At 40.6% G+C, this 24,231-nt stretch overlaps 1 protein-coding gene across 2 annotated transcripts in view; it reads right to left on the reverse strand.

The window, feature by feature from the left end:
• The window catches only part of trim36 (tripartite motif containing 36), a 96,122-nt gene that overhangs the window by 24,272 nt on the left and 47,619 nt on the right, over positions 1–24,231 (reverse strand). For both annotated transcript variants that reach the window (XM_067982972.1, XM_067982971.1), the window contains exons 7-8: positions 23,423–23,544; positions 12,980–13,273 (exon numbers count right to left, since the gene is read on the reverse strand). In XM_067982972.1, coding sequence (XP_067839073.1) covers positions 12,980–13,273; positions 23,423–23,544 — 416 coding nt within the window. The remainder of the gene's footprint in view (positions 1–12,979; positions 13,274–23,422; positions 23,545–24,231) is intronic.

The following is a 24,231-nucleotide window of genomic DNA, read 5'->3' on the forward strand; positions in this document are numbered from 1 at the left end:
GGGGCATAGTCTCAGAATAAGGGGTCTCCCAGAGGGTCGTGAATCTTTGGAATTCTTTACCCCAAAAAGTTGTGGAGGCTGAGTCATTGAATACATTCAAGGCTGAGTTAGACAAATTTTTGATCAGCGAGGGAGTCAAAGGATATGGGGAAAAGGCGGGAAAGTGGAGTTGAGGTAAAAATCAAATCAGCCATGATCTCATTAAATGGCGAAGCAGGCTCGAGGGGCCGAATGGCCTACTCCTGCTCCTATCTCTTATTGAGGAAACTGCCGGAAACAGCAGAGGATCCACCAGAGGAACCCCCACAGAATTTCAGCCCCACAGAATTTTTAACTATTAGGAGTCATTCTCTGAAAATAACATTACTCTGCCATGGTATTGAGAGTGTAAGAGCTTCACTATAATACCTCACCATGTAAACAGCAGGCATTCCAGGGATTTAGCAAACTCAAAGTAGAAATTGTTAACATTTCAAAGTCTAAAGGAAAATATTTTTACACCGCATCATGGTTTTAATAAGACAAAAGAAGCCACTTTCCTGTAAGCAATTAATTAATTTACTTACTGAATGGATCAAGATGCTGGTACACTTCTATAAACCATGTTCATCAGTAAGGGGCACCACCCTTTAGGAAGGATGTCAAGGCCTTTGAGAGGATGCAGAAGAGATTTACTAGAATGGTACCAGGGATGAGGAGCTTCAGTTATGTGGAGAGACTGGAAAAGCTGGGGTTTGTTCTCCTTAGAACAGAAAAGGTTAAGAGGAGATTTGATAGAGGTGGTCAAAATCATGAATGCTTTTGACAGAGTAAATAAGGAGAAACTGTTTCCATTGGCAGAAGGGTTGGTAACCAGAGGACACAGATTTAAGGTGATTGGCAAAAGAACCAGAGGCGACATGAGGAAACATTTTTTATGCAGCTAGTTGTAATGACCTGGAATGCAGTGCCAGAAAGGGTGGTGGAAGCAGATTCAATAGTAACTTTCAAAAGGGAATTGGATAAATGCTTGAAGGGAAATAATGTACAGGGCTATGGGGAAAGAGCAGGGGAGTGGAACTGATTGGAAAGCTCTTTCAAAGAGCCGACACAGGCACGATGGGCCGAATGGCCTCCTCCTGTGCTGTACCATACTATGATACTATGAAGTGATAAAGCTGTATTGCTTTACTGATGATTGCAGTGTCATAGAAACAGAATGGACAGAAGGGGGTCCAGATTCTCACACTAGTAAAACGTTTTAACTTCAGAGACCCTGTAACCCCAGAAGTGTTCAACTGCAAAACCCTTTTACGCAACGTTTGCACTAGTAACGGCAGAGGTTGCACCCATCTGAAAGATGGACAATGACTGCAACTCATAGACTTTAGCTCTCTTGCCCTCTGAGTCCAGTAGTTTTCTGCTGTGGAACAGGGTCCATTTAACAGTTTAGAAGCTGCATAATGTTTACTAAATCAAGAATCAAGATATTGTCACACTCATAAGGAATGTACAAATGCCCACTGGGAGTTTATAAACCAAAATCTCAAATGACCTCTAACCCTAAAGAGGCATGAAAACCTTCAGTTTTCTTTGCACCTGAATATTTGGTACATGATGCATTCATTCTATGTTTCTTTGTACGATAATAGGAAGGTATTAATGTAACTTCAACACTAATCAATACTGTCAAGAAGCATTTACTATCTGAAACTGGCAGTGAAGAAATGGAAGGGGAAAAAAAGTAAAACCAGAGTCACTCACCTCAGCATTGGAATTTTGCCCCACCATAAAATAACCCCACTTCAACTTTCCTTTAGGGCATCCTGACCTTGGAAATGTGGGACTTTGTGTAAAGTGCTGTGCCCTGACCTCAGCCATCACAGGCAGTGCTTCACATGCATGGCTCATTTAAATTCCAGCACACAAAACAGTTTTCAAAGATTCTTGCTCTTACAAGTCTGAGAATTAATGAAATTTGGAACTACTTCTAACTCAATCGAAATTGGGCTTAGTTCCAGAAACAGTTCCAGGCTACAAGTAACCAGATGAAAGGTTTCTATAAAGTGGAGAAATTTGCACAGGCCAGGGGCACAGTGACTAATGGATCGGTTAGCAATGGTAAAATCCCTTTATTTAATGAGGCAAAATGACTTTTCAAACAGCCCTTAACACGCACCATTCCTCAAATTCTCTCCCTCTGGAATGACTTGTTAGGAAGTGCATAAGAGTAACTACAATAACTTGCATAACATAAAAGGTGTGTTACATAGCGGGGAGAAGAAAAAATATAGATAAAAGAAATAAAGGAGTGGATGCCGAGCCACGTGCGAGTATTAGGAGAGGTGACCAAAAGCCTTGGTTGAAAAGGTAGATTTTGAGGAGGCTTTGAAGAGTGGAGAGGTGGAAGGAGTGCCCGAGAGTATGGCCGATGGTGGGACAAAGGGAGGTCGGGGATGTACAAAAGGCCAGAGTTGGAAGACTGCAGGGTGCGGCTGGGAATGTAAGGCTGCAGGAATTGCAGAATATGGGTGTGGTGAGGTCACGGAGAAATGGACGGTAATCTGGTGGAGTGGATCGCCGCCTGTTATAGAACTCACTTGATTTTCATTCCATTGATTTAAGATTACCGGCAGATTCACAGGATCTAGTTAAATCAAGCCTTTGAAACAATACTCTGTTCAAAACTCTCACAAATGGCAATGAGATAATGACCAGATAATCTGTTTTAGTGATGTTGGTTGAGGGATAAATACTGACTAGGACACCGGGAGAACTCCCCTGCTCTTCTTCGAATCGTGAAACCATGAGAATAACAATGACAGTGATGAAGATGAGGGAACAGGCTGTTGAGGAAAGAGTCCCTCGATCAAGAGCCTGCTCCATATTCCTCTGTGCCAAGCCCCTCTTGTCGCCCCCTGCATCAGTTGCTTCCTCACTCCCTTGCACTGCTAAGATACTTTCACCTGGGGAGAAATTAGATAGTGAAAATGAGGAACTGGCACCAGGTGATTCACTGAGCATGAGTGTGCTGGAGGAATGGAGAGTGGGTGAGGATGTGCCACCTTCCCAGCAGAGGGTGAGGAGACGGCCACCCGTGGCTTTGAACCCAGATCTCATGGGTTCCCACCTGCACTGAAGGATGTTCGAGGAACATCATATCTATGTGTAGTCTCTGATCAGTCTCCGAGGATGTGCAGCAACTGACAGGTGTCATTCTAGAGTACACAGCCCTTATTTGCAGTAGCGTCATAGAAGTTTTTTCCTTGTTGCAATTATCTGATGAATGCATGCCTGGATGGCACCTTGACTGATATTGCACTGGTCCCACAGGGCTACTTGAAATAAGCTAGTGGTATAAAAGTTGAGTGCAGTGGTAACGTCACAGCCATAGGCAGAGCAGTCTGCACAGATGATTTTAGCCACTAGTCTTCATGCAGAAGATAGCACAGCTCTTCTAAGGCCTCATTGGTGAAGTGCACTCTTCTCATGCAGAGCTCCTCACTGAGATCTTCATACGGTCTGCATGGCCTGTAAACTCTTTGGTGGGAGGGGCATTAATATCTCATAGGGTGCATCCTCCTCAAATGCTACCTCACTCACCTTTCCTCCATTCTGTTCTGCTCCTCGTCCTCCTTGTCCTCCTCCTCCTCCATTAAAACTGCAAACAATAGAATGCCCAGTGGGAATCACATATCTGATACTCAGAACCTCTTTTACTGTGGATGGGGAAAAAGTTCCTGGTGGTCTCCCAGGACCTCAAGCTGTCAGAGGTAAATCTAGCTCAATTCAGATGTGAGGTAAAAAAAAATGCTTTAACGGCTCTCTTGAAATTTTCTTCAGGCTGCAGGCTCCAAAGTAAAGCACTTCCGCCAGTCTCAGCTAATACTGGCAACAGGTTCACCTCTTTTATATTGTTCCAACTTACCCCTGGTGTATTGCAAGCGTACCTTCCAGGATTTCGGCACCCCAACACCAGGGCCCCCTCATTTACATAAATTTAAAATAGCTGTCTGCAGAATGGTTGGGTGGATCGCAGGAAGGCTCCAGGCCTGATTAGAAATTATGTTTCTGGCACCATGGGGTCGAATCCAGGCGAAACAGGTCCCAAATGAGAATCCATCACTGAAAATGCCACTGCGCTGAAACAGCACCCCAGAAACATCATCATAAACAAGTAATTTTGGAGGAGGTGTTTCCAGTGAGCAGTAATCAAATTAAAGTGTTCGCCAATTGACCAGCAGCAAAATCCCATAAAGGAATAATTTTAAAAGCCTTTTACAATTTGAAACAAGACAGAGTTCTGATCTGTCATACTCAATTCCTCAGCTGCCATTTAGTCACCTAGTCAGTGCTGTCCCTCATAACTTACTCCTTTTATAGTACCTTTCACATAACAAAATACCAATGTCCCATCACCACCTGCCTCCCCTCCTAGCACAGAATAAAGTTTAATGCTCAGCAACAATTGTTCAAGAAAAATAAAACAGGAATTTTTCTGTATTTTTGTTTAAAAAAACAGTAAGGAAGTTTATATATTTTATATTCCACTGCAGTGGGCAGTATATAAGTGTGACGCGATTGGTCAGGACTGGTTTTCCAAAGTACATGTTCCAAACTAACATGAAAAAAAATTACAAGAGGAGGAGCAGATGTTAAATATAGGATTCAGTGTAATAAAATGGACGGGGAGATCTAATGCTGGAAATAAAACAGTTTTCAAAGAAAAGAGGTACTGCTCGTAGTTGATATCACGGGAGCAGCTTAGCTTGGAGGGAGACTGCACTAGAGGGTCACCATGGCAGAAAAAAAACTTACATTTTCTAAAGAGATCAATTTTTTAAAATTTACTTTGAACATTAAAAAAAATCCCCTAAACCTTTCTTCCCCTTTAAGTACTCTGACCAAGAGATGAGGAAAAAGTGGCAAAATTAACATCATTCTATAGAAAAATACTGCCTGTATGCAAATGACAGAACAGTATGATTAGCAGTATGAAAAGGTCTACAGCGTACACCATCCCACCCTTCTGGTTAACAAATAGCAACAATGGGATGCAAAATAAAAAAGTATAAATAATTGTCAGTGATGTCATGGAACTATCACATTACAGAAAGATGATATCGGCCCAGAAATTGCTCGGAGCTGCGAACCAACACTGCTCGCCATTCCATAGATTTATACTAACCCACTAACTTACCGTGGTCTTTACTGGGTGCACTTTCCTCTAATAGGAAGCGGAGAAGAGCCCAGCGTTAGATCCAGTGAAGCTAGGACTCATGGGAGAAGTGAGAGGATCACTCTCTCCCCTCGACCAATCAGATTGCAGTATTTTTGACAAGCTGCAAAGATTTTCTGCAAGCTGGAATGGAAAGTCCAGGAAGTGATAGGTACAACACTAAAATCATTTGTAAAAACAGTCTTAGACAGCAAAAAAAGAGAGGGTGAGAAACAATCAAATTAAATAAAAGAGACAGAAGGGAAAAGTAAAAATAATCATTTAAACATTCAAAAAAAATTTTTAAAACATTATTTTTTTTGACCAAAACTATTTAAATAAAGAGGAATGAGGCTCCACATTTTTAAAAGTTAATTTTTAGTTGTTTGGCAGTCATTAAGACTTAATGCACTGTCAAAACTTAGTTTAGACCTGGTATTTTTAAGCGGCCCTGTTTTGTGGCGATATTAGTTACTTTCCAGCTGGGCACAAGAGCATGTTGGCGCTGGTCCCTTGTTTCCACTGATTCCAGCCAGTGATATCCCTTTAATTCGAAGCTGTCATATCACCAGCGAACCAGGAGCAGCAAGTTCTGGATTTCCACATGTGCGAATGTGATCCTCGATTTCGCCACTAACAACAGTTAGCGCTGTTGAGCTCGCTGTTATTTTTTAAACAATTTCTGGGCCGATATTTTTTTTATTGTGCAGCTGCCATTGATTTTTGTTTCAAAAAGTTGTTTGCCAGATAAGGGTAAATCATTAAAAGCTCTCAGCACGAAGTCTCGGGAACACTAATTGGGGAATCAAGTGCGGAGGTCAGCCATCCAATTTGCATCACTCCCGATTTTCAGATAATTAAAATTAATCACTGCAAAATCAGGAGCACTGACCTCTGTGCCAAATTCTTCAATCCGTGCTCCCATTGAGTGAGGCTCTGCATCAGAAGCAGAACCTTATCAAATTTGTTTTACAGTATCTTGGTACTGAACACCATTAATAAACATATGCAATACATTTGGAGTCATGTTTTTATAATATCACAAGTGTGGAGACATAAAAACCCTCTCCAATTTCTCTGCCCACACATACTGTTTGAAAACAGTTTGCGTCTCCATTAATTCATTGAAAAGACGTTGCTGCTTGGTTGATGTTGTTGGGTATTTCAAAGCTTGATCTATTTAAAGGAAAACTGTCCTCATGTAAAAGTGTCTGACGAAACTGTCTTGAGGAGGGAGATAAAAAAGAAAACCTTTGTGCCAACTTTTTTTGACATAATCTTATCTGCAAGACACATGATGCTACGTTTCAATTTGATTTATGTTATTGCACTGTGTCTTTGAATACAAATGAGAAATGATCTGCTGAGCAATTCTTGATGAAAAGAAGTGCCCCTTTAAAATCTGAAATACGCTTTATTGCTGTCAGGAAAGTATGTTACGAAATTAAGTGCAGTGTTTTACTGTATATTTAAGAATGATCATTCTAGTGAAAAAAGTTCAAACATTTGAATAATAAGACAACTCCACAATGTGTACAGAGCACATTGTATAAAATCAATGTACAACGTAGCTTTTTTTGTAAATAATATCCTATCGTATCAATTTACTTACTAGTCAAGTCTAACTTAAAAGCATTCAGCAATTGTACAAAACAATTGCTGAATGTACTGACCACACCCACAAGAAAATGAATAGTGGTTTTATAGAACAAAGAAATTCAGAAAAAAGAAAACGTGAACAATTGAATGTGAAAAATGAAATGCGCCAGCTTATTTTATGCACAGCAAGGTTCCACAGACAGAGTTGAGATAAATGACCAGTTAATCGTTTGTTTGGTGGCAAATATAAGGTAGACAAAATTATAAAAAGAAAAATGCAAAAATGAAAAGAGAAAGTAATAAAATAGAATGGTGGAGTGATGCAGTTCATCAGTGCTTCAAGATGCTATACCAGGACTGACAGTACATGAGTTTAAATTCTCCTCCCCGAGTGGCAAGATTTCACACATTTACAAGTGACGTAAGCAGAGACCTCAAAGCAGGTCTCACCTGTCCAGCAACTCACCCAGGAAATGGCACATGACATAATGAGACCTAAGAGGTAAGGAGAAATGGGGGGAGGGGGGGGGTGGAAATAATGATGAAATTTACAAATACTGTAAATAAAAAAGAGAATATAAACATGTGGGACAAATTAAAATACAAGAAGAATCATTAAAATAAACAAGAATATTAGAAATAAGGGGCTGCATAAAGAAAGCAGAAGTAGAAAATCAAAAAATATTCAAACAATTTTTTTAAAAATGAGAAGCGACCAGCCTATTGTACAAATTGTTCCCTGGGCTGCTACACATTGATGGCAATGGATTCAGATTATATAAAAGTTATGTAACAAATGTAGAGCCCATTAACTCTGAAGCTTGGAGCCGAGATGACCCATTTCTGTTATTATGGTCCCTATATGGTCTGGTCTATTATTCCTCTTGTAATTGGTTAATGAAAATAAAAGAAATGCTTGAGGACTAAACAGACATTTCAGCTTTCAGCCTGCACACTTTTTATCCATATAAAAATCTGCAAGTGGCTTTGCTGTAGGCTTTCTGGACATTCATTTTTTATTATGATAATGTGCTTCCTGGTTTGTCTCATACCCTGCTCATGGCAATACAAATTGCTAAATATATCAGTTCATCAACCTTTTATTTGCAAATAGATCCTACTGCAGTGACCAATACTATCCTATACACCCCTCACCCCTAATAACACCAGTCACGGATCTGGAAACAGATTATTTTGCCCAATGAACTGAATTGGAACTAAAGCAGGAGTGCACCCCTGTTACTGGTGCTTACAAACTTAAAATTTAATTTTCATAGTGAAAGTGGGTCCTGGGAGCACAAATTTAAATCAAGTCCACAAGCAAATTAAACCAAGTGCACAACCCAGTATTGAAGTATAATTGTGGGAGTAGCTCACCCCTGATTTAAATCAATTAATATTTCAGAATCTGTACCATACTTGTGGCATAAAAACACTCAACAGGGCACTAAACAGTGACTATTTCCCACTCTTGGAATTCTGCTGCTGATCAAGACAGAGTAGATTTTGACCAGTTTAAAATATAACTGTGATATTATACTGTGTCATCTCTTGCATTCAGCTATTTGCAGCACCACTGACTTTTCTTTCCCTTTCATTCATAGGATAAATAGGATAATCCACTGAATATAGTTGTACATCTTTGACATGTTCTTGGAATAAACTGGGAAATTGTAACCTTATTCCATTTTTATTTTGCTGCAGAAATGTTACTACTGACCTCAAAGGGATATTGAAGTGGGGCCTCAGTGGGTAAATGAACTGTCCAGTGCGGTACTGAGTATTACAGACTAGGAAGCTCAGGGCAGTAGTTGGTAGGCTACAATTGGCCTCAGCACCTCTAGGTTAGAGAGTGGAAAATCATCCAGGGCTCCTGCTTCTCATCACTATCCAAACACCCCGCTAGAAAATAAGCATTTGTGGGCATCAGGAATGGACAGAATCTGCTCAGTTGTGTTGACGTCCAAAGCAGAATAGACATACTGATATGTATTGTCTATCCTCACACAGAAAGAATGGCCACTTGTGCAAGGTATGAGAGGGCAGTCAGTGGAATGGTACCAAAACATGTGTCATTACTTTCAGGTGAGGAGAGGGGAGGAAAACATGGATCCTGAATTACTCTAAGTGACTACTTTTCAAATAAGATTCAATATCATTTTCTCACTGATTTTCTTGCTCATTACACTTTGTAGTTCAGCTGAAAGATGCTCATTGGAACATCACTGTCAATATTCACTATCAAGGGATCATTTGATAGTTAGAAAAACCTTTGGTTCAAAGCTGGGACTATATTCTATAAGGGATGAGAAACTATAGTTATGAGGATAAACTCGAGATACTGGGACTGAAGCAGGGAAGGCTAAAAGAAGATTTAATAAAGATTTTTAAAATTATAAAAGGTTGGTTGTTACTTGGTTGATTGGTGTGATTAGGAAAGACTACTTCTACTTGGGGATTCATTGACAAGCGGTCATCAATTTAAAATTGTCACTAAGAAAGTGATGGGAGGTTAGAAGAATTGTTTTTCATGCAGAGGGTGATGATTTGCCACAGGTAGTAGTTGAGACAGAGATCACTGCACCTTTTAAGGACATTTGAAGCAAAGGAAGATACAAGGGTATGGGGAGAGAGCAGGGCATCGGGATTAGTTCTGGATTTCTGTAGTAAAGAACTGGCACAGTCATAATGGGCTAAATGGCTTCCTTCTGTGCTGTAAATGTCTTTAAGATTTAGGCAAGGATTCATAAGTAAGGTTAAATTTTACCTAACTGTGATAAATTTGCTGCATGAAAAATAAATCACTGTCTAGCACTATTTATGATTATATTTACAATCTGATAATAAGTTGTAATTAGTTTCAGGAACATCTATATGTCCTACTATCATCAGGAACAGGTTAGTATGCTTAGTGACAGTGAAAGGGTTAACTACTGACTCTGAGGAGAAGACAAGCTGAGGAAACCCTGAGATTGAATCCCAATCTGAACTAATATTCACACTTGTGCTGATCTGGAGGGTTCTGTTGTGCAGAAGTCATGGATAAAAGTGAGGGAAGAGGTGCTAGGGAAGGACCAGAAAAAATTCCATTATGCATCACTCTGATATTCCTCCTGTTAGATCAACCAAAGAGTAATACTGACAGCATCCGTGAGCTGTCTTGTCCTCTTGACGGAGTAGGACAGAATCATAGAATGGTTACAGCACAGAGGGAGGCCATTCAGCTCATCAAGCCTGTGCCGGCTCTTTCTAAGAGCAATCCAGTTAGTCCCATTCCCCCGCTATAGAATCATAGAATGGATAGTACAGGGAGTCTTTTGAATCAATTGTTTTATTTTTGGGAACTCTATTGGGTTTATTTGCTAAATGCTGTCTGCTTGCTTTAGAGTACATTACTTTATACCTGGCCACAACCCGTGGTTTTAAGGAAGAAATTTGGTTTTGAGGCTATAAACGATAAGACTGTGGTGAAAGGTTACTATTTGTTAATAGAGGTGAAAAAAAAACTCAGAAACAAATTTTCTACTTTGTAAGGGTAGGAAAAATAAATTGTCCTGTTATCTGATTGGCTTTATGCTTTTGAGTGTTTTTGATCCAGTAAAGTTACTACTTCTAATATCAACGCTTGAAATTCTATAAATATAACAACTCACTAAAGACAGGGGGAGGTTTCTGGCTTCAGGCCTAAGCATAAGCAAGTCGAATGGCAATTAGAGAGTAATCTCACTACTGCTACAGGCTTCACTCATCAGTAAGATCACATATCGGGAAAAGAGGCTGCTTGCACACACATGAACACAAAATGGGGTCATTTTGCATGTGTGTAAGTAGATCATTTTGTTCATGTGTGATTGAAACCCATTCTGCAAATGCATGATCAGACTGTTTTGTGTGTGTAAACATCTTTTTTAAATGTGTAGTCTGGTTTTGGCCGCACTAGGGTACGTACTTGATGACAAGAAATAGAATCTTGAAAGGAGGAAATATGTAAAGTAACAATCTCCCAACTATCTACGGTCAACTAAAATCTAAAGCTTGGAGGAAAATAAATGGACTATTTTAAATTTAACCATTCACTAATTTAATACAGTGCTAATGTTAAATACTTTTGAGAATTAAGAGGTCCTATAACCTTAGGGTTAACTGTAAATTGATCTTTAGTAATTTCTGAACAGTTACAAAAAAACTTAGTAACTTCCTGAATATGTTTTAGTTGTTCAGAGTGAAACAAATTTGGAACTGGTTGAAAAGCAAGGAAGTTATATTAAATCTTTATAAATCGCTGGTCAGATCTCTGCTGGAGTATTATGTCCAATTCTGGGCACCACACTTTAGAAACGACGTCAAGGCTTTGGAGAGGGTGCAGAAGAGATTTACCAGAATGGTATCGGGGATGAGGGAATTCAGTTATCTGGAGAGACTACAGAACTTGGGATTGTTCTCTTTAGAGCAAAGAAGGTTAAGGGGAGGTTTAATAGAGATGTTCAATATTATGAGAGGTTTTGACAGAATAGATAGGGAGAAACTGTTTCCACTGGCAGGAGAGTTGGTAACCAGAAGACACAGATTTAAAATAATTGGCAAAAAAGCCATGGGGAAGATGAGATTTTTTTTTATGCAGCGAGCTGTTATGATCTGGAATGCATTGCCTGAAGGGGTGGTGGAAGCAGATTCAATCGTAACTTTCAAAAGGGAATTGGATCTCTACTTAAAAAGGAAAAATTTGCAGGGCAATGGGGAAAGAGCAGGGGAGTGGAACTAATTGGTAGCTCTTCCAGAGAGCTGGCACAAGCACAATGGGCTGAAGGGATTCCTTATGTGCTGTATGATTCTATGATTCTATAACTACATTCAGCCAGCTAGTATAGCATACATTACAATGTCTGACCTACAAAGGTCCCAATATCTTAGAATTTTCACAATTGTCCTGAGTCTGAAATCTATCCATTTTTTTTCTTGGATTAAAGCAGAAAACTAAAAATAATTCCCTATGCATATAGAACAATAATATTTTTGTCCCAAATTCAGTCCCACCTCAAGGAAAACATATTTCGCATACATGTGAAAATACAATGGAATATTTTGATATCAGGCATCAATAGAGCTACCACCCAGGCACCACATCTATGAAAAATTCATGACAGGCTGTCCGGGATTAGAACATAAACAAAGGCACATTGTGCTCTGTCCTCGAGCAGGTCCTACCTCAAGTCTCAATCATGAGGTTCTTCAGCCATTTACTAGGGAAGAGTAGCTGAGATGCTTTCTTGTTGCCTTCCTCATGGTTTTTATCTTTGGAGTACCTTCTCCTAGGTGGGCTAAAACCAAAGCTAAAGAGCCCGACCTACCTTTCACAGTGGGAGAGGAGAGTACCTATACACATCAGATGCAAGTACCCCCGCTGGACATCAACCTAGTATTCTGAGCTGGCACTCTGCTCGCCGGGGCTGTCTGGAGTGGGGCCTGAACCGAACCCTTCTGACTCAAAGGCAGGAATACGACCACCAGTGATGACTCAGTCCAGGCACAAGTAACCCACTGGATATTAACCCAGTATTTAGAGACCACGTTCTAATCTCCACTTGCCAAGGCTATCTGAAGTGGGGCTCAAATCCTTCACCTTCTGACTCATAGGCAGAAATGCTGCCACTAAGTTAAAGGCTTACTCCTAGGGTATGGGTGGGTTGCCATTTTGCCAGGCAAGGCAACTATGGGAGATTGATGACTTGGATTCTGATTCCAAACCTTGTACAAACAAAAACTTGAAAAAAGTCACTTCATAGGTATTTATATGTACAATTAAGTGCTTTATATTATTTGAGGTAATTTCTTGTTATTATTTTCTTCTTACTACCACTCTATTGGCAAGAAAAGAAAAATCTATATATTTGTAAAATGGATAGGAAAGGCCCCCATTAAAAGAAACATCAGAGTACCTAAAAAAACAATCAATCCTGGGGCAATATTTAAAGCACACAATTCCTGGCTCACCTGGCAGGAACTGCACAGAGCAAAAACAAGAGCACTAAGTATTGTTTATCACTCAATAGATGCTCCTCTGGGGCATCTTGAGCACTAACATTCACTTTGAAAATAATCTATTTTAATAATTATTATTTACTAGTTTAAAAGGGTAACTATACTTATAACTCAGCATAACCCTCCTCCTCCCAAAGGACATACCTGGAGCAGCTGGTGTATGAAAAGCTACCTCCTTGCTGTAGTCACTGTAGGTAAAATTTTTGCACCCTTTCACTCTGAAGAGATAGATACTATTGGTGTCAAGGTTGGAGATGACTTTACTTGTGCTGCGCACATCCTCAGCAGACTCCCAGACACAGTCTTCCTCTTGATCAAGTCTCCTGTATTCAAGCTTGTAGTGGTCAACAGGAGGAGTGCCTTTGGGCTGCTGCCAGCAGATAATGCCCTCATCATACAGCCGGCTTTGCTTCTGGTCGATAACTGGTGCATCTGGAACTGGAACATTAACCACATCTCGGTATTCCACAGATCAGCAAATAGTTTCTATAAATCAGTAATAAAGCCCCCTATTCTTTGTAATGGCTACCAATTAGGCTCTGCATTAGATGAGAATCTAAGAAGTGGCTCCATGTATGGACTGAAGATAATTAAAGCTTCTTGGCACATTCCTATCTTAAGGTGCATAAGCAACTACTCTAACTGGTTTCATCATTGTCATCTTGACAAAGTAATTTATAAAATAGCAACATCTAAAATCAGGATCAAATGGCAAGATGTAGCAGAAAATTCAATTAAAGAGAACTGCTGCCTGGGAAATACGCATCAGTATTCATCAGACACAGCAACTGTAACTGGCTTTAGAGCATAAATTGCTGCCCGAGGTTAACAAGTGCAAAACAAAGAGCTTCCTTCAGTGCCTCAGTGGATACATTTACTATGTGGTGCGGTACTAATCCATTCAGACCGTGAAGGTCCCAGGTTTAATCCCTGGTTTGTGCTGGTCTCAGACATGGCATGGCCTGTGCTCTAATGGGCTAGGGAGAGGAAGAATCAGCCATACTTGACCACTATCCAGTGAATCCTGGAGGAAGTATACACCTGTCAACACTGAATGAGAATGGCATCAGACTCAGTCTGATCCTTATATATCCTATCAATGCTCTCATATACCCTGATCAGTAAGTGCGTGTCATCCTGCATTCCCCTCCCCAGCATGTGTAAGCTATCACTGGGCAAAACTAAGGCTAAGTTAAGAGTGACCATTGAAAAACATTAACACAAACAAGGCAATAGTACACTTAAGATTCAAGGCCAGTTTCTTTACACAGTGGCCCAGCACCTGTCCATTTCTTAGGTAGATATTAAGTGCCTGAGAAATGATCGATACATTAATAAGGTCACAATAATTGTAGGAATAGTGCCACTGTCAGGCAGTTTTTTCAGGCAGCGTATGTTCTTAGAAGAACCAGCAACAGCCTACTCCAAAAACCCTGTTATATTAGCTCATGAGGCTGGTAGAGTGGAGTTCATGCTATGTCCTGAGACTGTATCATCCAAAACACTATCTATGTCATTGCAGTTTATTGATTTACTAAACAGATTTACTATTGCAGATTTGAAGCAACAGGCACTAACTATACTGTAGTTCCACAGCCCTTACAGTAAAAGAAAGAATTTGCATTTAAATAGCGTCTTTCACGACTTCAGGACATCCCAAAGCACTTTATATTCAATTAAGTACTTTTAAAGTGTAAGTCTCTGCTGTAATGTAGGAAATGCAGCAGCCAATTTGCGCACAGCAAGGTCCCACAAACAACAATGAGATAATGACCAGATAATCTGTTTTAGTAATGTTGGTTGAGGGATAAATATTGGCCAGCACTTTAGTGTCCTCACAGCAATGCTTCACACATTAACACTTCATTCATCTTTCAATTATATAAATAAGCACATAGCCAAAAAGTCTAGCACATCATTTATGAGAAGCATTTAGACTCTAAAATGTCATTTTACAACAAAAAATGATAATGCAGCAGCTTGAATATCAATTAAAACATGAGAAAGTCAATATCTACCACTGGCTTTTAGTGGATAGTGTATCTTGAAAAAATGAGCCCACAGCATTAATATTTTGAAAACGATTCTTACTTAATCAATAATGTGCTATATGAGTGTCATTCAGATCCTGAATCCCAGCTCCAAATGGCACAAAGTGCATCTAAACAACATCCTGCTTCAGCAGAAACCATTTCCATGGAGACTGATTCCAGCCTAAAAGCCTCATTTATCATAATTCTTAATGCAGTTATTGATCTAATATAAATAAGTGAAGACACCCATTAAGCTAACTGCAGACTGCTGGAGTCCTTCTCAAAGTTAACAGAGCCAACGAGGAAACATTTTTCCATGGGTATCAGGCACAGAGGTATTGTTGTACGAACAATCTCTATCAATATTAAAAAGCTTATGTTTGTGCACACTTTCTGTCTACATCAATGGGCAGGGCAGGTAGTGGAATGTGTAGCCAGGTGAGCAGGCTTCAGTGAGGGGCAAGTGTCACCAACTGTGAGCCAAATTTCAGTCAAAGTCTTTAAGACCCTCCTTAAAATCCCACCTCTTTGACTAAGGTTACGGTCACCCCTCCTAATATCTGCTTCTTCGGCTTGGCGTCCATTTTTTCTGATCACTCCTCTGTGAAGTGCCTTGAGACATTTTTCTACATTAAAGGCGCAATATAAATGATGGTTGTTTTTGTTGTTGTTAAGGGAGACCATATTCTCTGAAAAAACCAAATATATAAAAAATATTGCACCTGCATGCACTTCCTGCCAACTTTTTCCATTCTAACTTCCTATTTCCACATTTATAATGGAAACTGCCAATGTAAACTTGTCACACTATTATTGCATTCTCCCTCTAGTGGAGGCACTGCATCACCACTGCTGGTGGGAGGGTGTAATTACAGCATGACAAGTTTACATCAACAGTTTCCATTATAAACATGGACATAAGAATTTATAATGAAAATCTAAAAATATTATGACTGCATGCCCTGTTCCAAATATTCCCCACCCTCTACTTCCGTTTCACATGAAGATCCCACTTATTCTTTGACTAGTTAATGTAAATCTATCATTTATAAATTCAAAAATGATTCGTGATCGTATTACAGAGTGTGCAAATAAAATGACTGAGGGTGTGGATCCAATCACTGGTGGACATGACACTGCTTCATACCCAATAGTCCACACACAGTAAGGGCACAATTTTGACCTCGAGCCGGGAAGGGAGCGGGGACTGGGGGGGGGGGGGAGATTTTCGGGTGCGAAAACCAGAAGGTGAATTTGTGGGTCGCGATCACATCGCCACCTTAATGAAGTCAGTAAATTTTACTTCCAGGTTTTGCGCCCAGCAGTCAGCCTGATTGACAGGCTAGCTGGCTGCGTGGCGGGAAGGCCTGTGGTAGCAGGCCACGGCTGGGGATCAGAGGGAGGGAGGGATCCTGGGCCTGGGAGGAGATCGGATGGGTCAGGAAGGAGAATGGATGGGCTTGGGCTTGGAGATCAGAGGTTGCTGGAGGTCAGGTGAAGAGTCGGAGGTAGGTGGAGGGCCACCATCTTGGGGGGGGGTCCACCATTTGGGCGGGGTCCACCATCGGTGGGGGGGTTTGGCCGATCGCGGGGGTCCTGTTGGCCAAGTGAGCTTGTTGGGCCTGGATGAAGCACTCCTGCTCCTCCAGGCCCACAAGCAGTGCAACAAATGCACTCACCGCATGGATTTGGCTCTTCTCACCTGCTTTCACCTGACGTGAATCGAAAGCGATGGGAAACCCGACGGTAAGGTTAAATTCATTTAAGTTTTCCAGTACACAAAGAGTTAAGTATGTCAAGTATTTCAATGAGGTATATTGCTTCTTTAAGTATCGGCCCGCCGGCTTTAAGAGGGGGTGGGACTTCCTGGTGTCTGTTGTGCACACGCATACAAATTTGCCTGGGTTAAACCCAGAAATGGGCAAGTTGGAGCTGGGGTGTGGTCCTGCTCCAAAAAGCTGTTATTTTAACTTCCCACCCATCCCTAACCCACCCGTTCTTGGGGGTTAAAATTACCTCCCAAGTCCCTGATCCTGGGTGTGCCTGAGTGTGGCATCAGGCGTAGCCAACAGAGGGATGCCCTAGAGGGCAGTAAACAAAGAGTAGGGTAAATGGATGTTTTTTCAGGTTGGCAAGATCGGGATAGTGGCATGCCCCATGGATATGTGCTGGGACCTCCTTTGTTTTCCATTTATAGAAATAATTTGGACATTGGCACAAGAGTAATGGTATTTAAGTTTGTTGATTATACCAAATTAGGGGGCATCACAAACTTGGGAGAAGAATACAGGGATTGTAGGTGTTCATAGACAGGTTAGCAGAATGAGCAGATAGGTGGCAGATGCAGTTCAATATGCAGGGTGCATTTTGAGAAATAGAATAGTGATAGAAAGTATACTCTAAATGGTAACACACTTAGAGATACTCCAAGAGGTTGCTAACATGATATGCATTTTAACAGTTGACTTGCTAACACTGACATTAATGCCCTTATCAAATTATCTAGCAAGATATTAAAGTGGAATTTAAAGTGACTTTACCGCCTGCTTTTTTTTTTACATAGTGAAATTACTTAGTGAATCATCATGCAAACAAGTCTATGTTGCATTTTATAATGTTTGACCATTATATTTTAAATAATGTCATTCTTAATTAACTTTATTAATAACTAATTATTTGTTCTTCACACACATGCAAGGTCTTGATGTAATTTAGTTAAAATATTAAATCAGGTTGGTTTTATCTTATTGAACTCACGTCAGTACTACTACTCTAAGTAAATAGATTTGGCTTTATTTAAGTAAGCAGGCTTTTTAATGCAAATTTTATGCTCATCAAGGTAAGGGATATTAGTGCTGGGGAATTTCTATCCAAGCACCTAGCGTCAGTATCAAATATTACCTGTTCAGCCACAGGACAGTTAGATGCAGAGTAAAGCTCCTTCTGCTCTGCCTTTATCTACAATGTGCCTCAGAAGAGCACAAGCAATGTACCAGTGCAATATTTTTCTATTTCCCACAACAGCAGTTCTCTGCCCTCTCTGAGTGAAATTGCCAATTCAGTGCCAAATCGGGGCAGTTTTGTGCTGTGTGCCAGTGCCCACAGCACAAAACCGAACAAGTTCAATTCACATAGAACCATTGCAGCCAGCACAGACTTTCATCCAACCAGTCTGGGATGGATTCAAATGTAAGCGGTGGAAGACCAGTGTCTAACTCACTGCACCACCCAGCTCCTTAAGAAGGCATCTGTCTGGTAAGCTGCTTCTGATTTGGTGGAGGGAGCTATAAGGAAGGAACCCATTGATAGAAGACATTGGAGAAATCTAGTTCTGTACAATAAGGTGAAGGTCCCAACCAACTCCTCTCAGGAATGTTACATTCTGGGCTGTTCCCAGCAGAGATGAAGTTACTAGTCTCCACATCTCCACAAAGTAACTGACCGCTGCAGTTCCAGAATGGGAAAGGTTTTAACTTTCTCTTTTTATAATTGGTGACCTACTTCCAAGCACAGTTGGAATTTTGTGTTGAATCTGGAAAAGACCCAAATTTAAATGCACTGATGAATGGTGATATATTTACATCACTGTTACTGTACACTAAAACACCCTTCGTGCTGCCGCTTATAAAGCAACTTTGAATCTAAATAATTTGCAGCAAGGGTTGTGTAAATGGGCCGATTTCTATCCCCCACCAATTTCTACTCTTCTTAATTAAAACATTTTTGTGGGTCAGATCACTAATTTGCTCTGGGAACAAACTGATCTACTACCATTGAATGAGATCAAATTCAGTATGAATCAATAGAGCAGAGCTGAATCTGATCTCCTGTGTAAAGATGATACGTGCCAGTGATGAATGATTCAGTGCAGTGGTCCCCCACAGGACTATACTCTAGATTAAGGCACAAAGCAGAATAAAATCTATTTGAAGCATTGTTCCCAGTCTGTGACCAAAACACTTTAAAATGAACAGCCCTGTGTTACTATTTGGTTTGAGACAGCAGCATTGGGAGAGAGGACTCCAATAGGGCAAAGTAAAATCCTAATAAAAATGGAGGATCAGGAATTCTCAGAGCAAGCCATGAATGTAGATTTATAAATGATTAGTGTTATGGATAAAAATCGCCAGCCAAAATATGTTCTGCAGGATGGAAACAGAATTTAAAATGAGCTCAAATTGCAATTATGGAAGGAGGGATAAAATTATTGCCAGACAGAATGTTTCTTTAAGGGCAGAAATGACTGAATATTGCACTTGGAGTTTTTAAAATAGTCTCTGAACTTTAGGCTCTAGTGTACATGAATATCATTTACAGCATACATGCCAACTGTCAGCGTTTTGATAACCTGTTCTATTTATCAGCATTTGCTGACAAAAATAATGTGAACCAAGTTTGTCTCCCATCAGTGCTGCTCCTACCCAACCCCTGTTGCACTGCGAAGTGATTCGCACGACTACATGGTGTAGGCAGGAATTGTCACAAGAACAGAAATTTCTATCTACAGTATGCAGCAGGCATAATCACTTCCATTAGAAGCAGGACTCAAACAAGCACAGCACTGAAGACAGACAGAAGAGAGGACTGGATTGCAGTGAAGGGGTGAGGGTAGGGGAATGGATGGTAATGAAGGGGAGAGGGAAATTGAAATGGATGGCAATGAATGGGAGGGGGAAAGTAGGAAATGGATGCCAGTGCAGAGAGAAGGGGGAATGCATTGCAGTGAAAGGGGAAAGGAAAAAGGGTAATTGCTGGGAGTGGAGTTTGGAGAGAAGAGGGGGAAGCTGGAAGTGGTGCTTTGGGGTGAGGCAAAGAAGAGTGCCACTATTAACTGAGAAGTATGGGGGGGGGGTAGTGCCAGCTGGAACTGCGGAGAGAAAAAAGAGTGCCAGCCTGAGTGGAGGAGAAGAATAGTATCAGGTTCGATTGGGGGTGGGATAGATTTGGAAGAAGATTATGAACTTGAACTGGATTGGAGAGGGAGAAGACTGCCAGCTGGAACATGGGATGGAAGAAAGGTGGCAGGTTCTACTGAAGGGGGAAAGGGAGAAGAGTTCCAGTATGAAATAGGAGGGTTGGAGGAGACAGGACTGTCTCTGTAAAGAGATGGGGATTGGATGGGGTGCAGTGTCTGTAAACTGGGTCTGGAGGAGGTAGAGTGTCTTTGTGAACTGGGGTGGGGGGAGTGGGGTTTGAATGTGGGATAGCGACTGTCGAGGTAACTTTTGGGGAAGTGATAGTCTGGTTGGTTTATTGAAAATCAAATGTCTCTTTGTTTTTCCTTTTTTAGATCAAAAATCTAGAAATTGTAAACTATAAATGTGCATTATTTAAAACATTTCAAGTGTGCAATTTTTACTGTAAAAAGTCTAAATTTTTGGAAGGACTACTTTCCCAGACCCTCCTAGAAATGCACTACCAATTTTGTGTCTTCAACATTTGGATTTCCCTTTCAAGCTTTCATGTCCTTATGGTTTTTTTCATCCAATACAAGTGAAGGAATGCTGGATATACCTATAGTTTAACTTACAAAGCCTGTGTAAACTATTTATTTACACATTTAATAGGCTTATAATCAGGGCCATTCTTGAGATGTCAACATTTTGGGACTGTGTCAGTGTTTTTGAAGCTGTTGGTCAGCTTTTGCTAGTTTTCTAGTTGGCATGTATGCAACCAATTATTTGGAGTATTCATAAAACATTCTGGGGTACATCTTCATTTTCACCACCTGGGCAGTAATCTGGCAGAGTGTATCGTCCGCCTATTGTAGAACCCACCCAATTTATATTCTATTGAAATAAATGGAATGAATAAAACAGGTGGTTGATTTGCTCTGCCAGATTACTGCCCAGGCGGTGCAGATGAAAAATTTACCCCATTGATTGGCTGACAGAAGTTGTAAAAGCCACATTAACTTAGCCCTAGAGCCAGTGGTAGGTAATGAGGACCAAAATTGAGCCTGCAGCTCCTCCACTCCTTAATTCCAATCTCAAATAGGAATGGCTAAGGGAAGTACCTCCAGTTCCAGATCACTAGTTTCACAAAAGCTGCTTTTAATTATGTGAGTCTGGTGCTGGTGGTGCCAGTTCCCTATGTACTGGTCCTGTAACCTGAAAATAAATTTTCCATTATTCACTAAGGCTGGCAGCCAGGTAGACGCAGTAAAAACAGGTCATCGCAGCCTCTGGCCTTAGCAAATTGTGACAAGTTTACTTTCAGATTGCAGTCAGCTGCACAAGGCTTATACATGGGGACCATGATGTGGAGATGCCGGTGATGGACTGGGGTTGACAATTGTAAACAATTTTACAACACCAAGTTATAGTCCAACAATTTTATTTTAAAATCCACAAGCTTTCGGAGGCTTCCTCCTTCCTCAGGTGAATGTGGAAAATTTAAAATAAAATTGTTGGACTATAACTTGGTGTTGTAAAATTGTTTACAATATGCATGGGGAGCCAGCACTGGTATGTGTCTTAGTGCAATATAAAAGTAGCTATTGTCAGTTCCAGTCAAGAATCACAATGTTGGATGGGTTTCTGGAGAAGTAGCTCATCATATCATATGCAACCCATAAGTAAATTACTCATGGATAATGATTAGAAGGTCTGAGGCCTTCTGGGGCTTTCCTAATTGGCCATGAGAGATCGGAGTGGAATTTTTGCCAGAGGACTCCTGAACTGGCATTTTTCCTTTCTCGGGAGGTGGTTGGGGGGAGGAGGGCTGGAGGGAGAGTTTGTTGGTGCATGAGGATGGAATCATACAATGGATAGGTGCAAGCACATATGCGCCTTACAGCATAAACATATCCACTGCAAATCACGGACTGGAGTATTCAGTTTTTAAAAAATTATCAAAAAGTTCTTTGCCACTTTAATGGTGAATGTTGCACATCAATGTTGTACACCACTCTGTGTTATGTGCTGAAGATGGGGGGAATGTCTCTGTGCCTAATTCCTGGCAGTCTCAGTCCTGAAAGGGCGACTGTGTCTGATCTTTGGCAGTCTAGCAGTCTGGTGGTGAATAACAGTCTGTGCTCTGTAGTGGTCCCGTGTGAGAAGAAGAACATAGTATGCACTACATACGCAATCTTGAGTGATTTAGGAGACTCATGCAGCAACCTTTAAAATCTTGTATTTTTTTGATTTGAATTTAAGTTTTGTGAATGCCCAAAGTAAAGAATTTCTGAAACTAAACCCAAACACTCAGCCCTACTGTGAATGTCTGTATAGATTGAAATGAAGAAAGGTTCTTCCAGCCAGGTTACCATGCTGTCTGATGCTTTCATGTACTCTGCGTAAGTCATAGTCTGTGCTAATATTTTGTTTTCTTGAACCACATAGAGTGTGGCATGAAGCACAAGCCTGTACAAAAGTACAAGCTGTGTCGTTAGGCAAATATTGTAATGGGTGTAACTGTGTAGCCTGATGGAGAAAAAAAAACACCCATTTTTTCTGAAAGGTAAAATTAATGTTTTCTACATATATTTGTAAAATTAGTTTTGAACATTGAGTTTGGCATTTTTTATAAGTATTTGGTAGCACGGGCTCAGTTTCTTATTCTAAACATAGAGTCAAAAACCTTGGAGGCAGCGTACTCTAACTGAGATGTTACCTTCAATTCTCTTTTTTTTCTCTTACTAGTTATTTTAAACTGAATGTTAACTATTCATTGGTTGAAAAGCCAAACAAAGATCCAACTAACTCAATGTCAGCTCTTTATGATGAGGGTTTCTAAGGGAATTGGATGGTGCATTGGTAAACATCCTGTCCTTTCTTATCTGGGTTTGAATCAATTGAGACCAATAGGATGAAGTCTCCTGTTTCCATAGATACCACCTTTGTGAGGAGGTGAGGGAACACATTCCCCCTCACCATCTTTTTTAAGCATGGGTTATGTCCTCCCCTTTTCCTTCCCCCCACAAAATATCCTGGAATTGCCTCTGATTCCTCCCTAACTTTTGATATACAAGCATCTCAGCCGGTGTCTGCTGATTGTAAGAGTCCTTTACGAAATGAGTTTGAGCAGTCTCAGCCAATTCTTACTGGCTGTGGGCCCAAAGCTCAAAACTACTCACTACTTAAAGTAAACTGACGATCTGGCTCAGAGGCTTTAAGGATAGCAGGCATGGGAAATGAGACAAATCATATTCATACAGAAGAGATGCTCTTCTGAAATTGTGGCTGAGAAACATTGTTGAAGCAGAGTAGAGGGATCTTCACTCTCCACCTTTAGTCATGTTATACTTTCTTAACACCAACACTGAATGACTAAAATTAAGTGTTCCATTCCCCAGCAGTAACAATCCTCATCTTGATGGGCATGAGAACTGCATACATTTACTTTTTTGGTTGTACACCATTCCCTGACCCAGAGCAGAGGTTAAGTAGGCTGCAGTTTCATTTCATGAACGTACATCTACTATAGGCAGGACTTCTGATGATTGAGTGACAGCGTTATGAAAACAAATAGAAGGGATTATTTAAGACCATGTTGCAGACTTCCCTATGGACATTAAGCCAAGTGAGGAACAGTTTATTGTAGAGACACTCACCATTTGTGAACGACAATTCTCTGAGGAGCTCCTCCTCTCTGGAAACATCCAGAGTGAAATCCGTGAAAGAGGGTTCTGCAGCTGGCTGGAAAGTTTTCAGAGATTCAGTGGCCATTCGGATCCTGAAACACAAGTATTGTAGCAATCATCAAGCCTTTTCTTCACGCAGACAAAGGATACAAAAGACAAATGAAAAACAATGCTTCTCAAGTCAAAGATGTACTGTACCACAAAGTCGATTGCAAACAAGGCAACAGAAAGAGCCTTTTTTTCTTCTCAAGTGGTATCCTAGGGATTGGCCAATGATTTTGTTTTGGTTTGAGACAGTAGGCCCAATGTTGTTACATTTACAAAGCATGTTTCTTCCATGTCACAGATACTACCTGGGTGCTATGTTAATATCAAACATAGGACAATTACACTTTCTTTCAAATTTCACCAGTGCCAGGGACTAAGTAACCATGATGGCCCAGTCCTGGGTAGTACTGCTACAAGCCATTTTATTAAAACATCTGCTGCATGAAGAATTGTTCAAATGTTAACAAAACAAAATGGCAGATGGCACAGCAAGGATGGAATTATTTCTCCCTCACATGATGGCCTAGTAGGCCAACAGCAAGGCTATTTTTAAGAGGTAAAAGAAGATGTGGATGCATTAAAAAGGATTCAAATGGACTGTGGATTCAAGGTTAACCCTGGGAATGGATAAGAAATTGGCTGAAGGGTACAAAACAATGAGTACGCATTAGAGGAATTACGTCAGCTTGGAGGAGAGTACAGCTTGAGTGGGGTTCCCAGGGCTTAGAGCT

Source organism: Heptranchias perlo, chromosome 4 (genome assembly GCF_035084215.1).
Source record: "Heptranchias perlo isolate sHepPer1 chromosome 4, sHepPer1.hap1, whole genome shotgun sequence".
NCBI lineage: Eukaryota > Metazoa > Chordata > Chondrichthyes > Hexanchiformes > Hexanchidae > Heptranchias > Heptranchias perlo.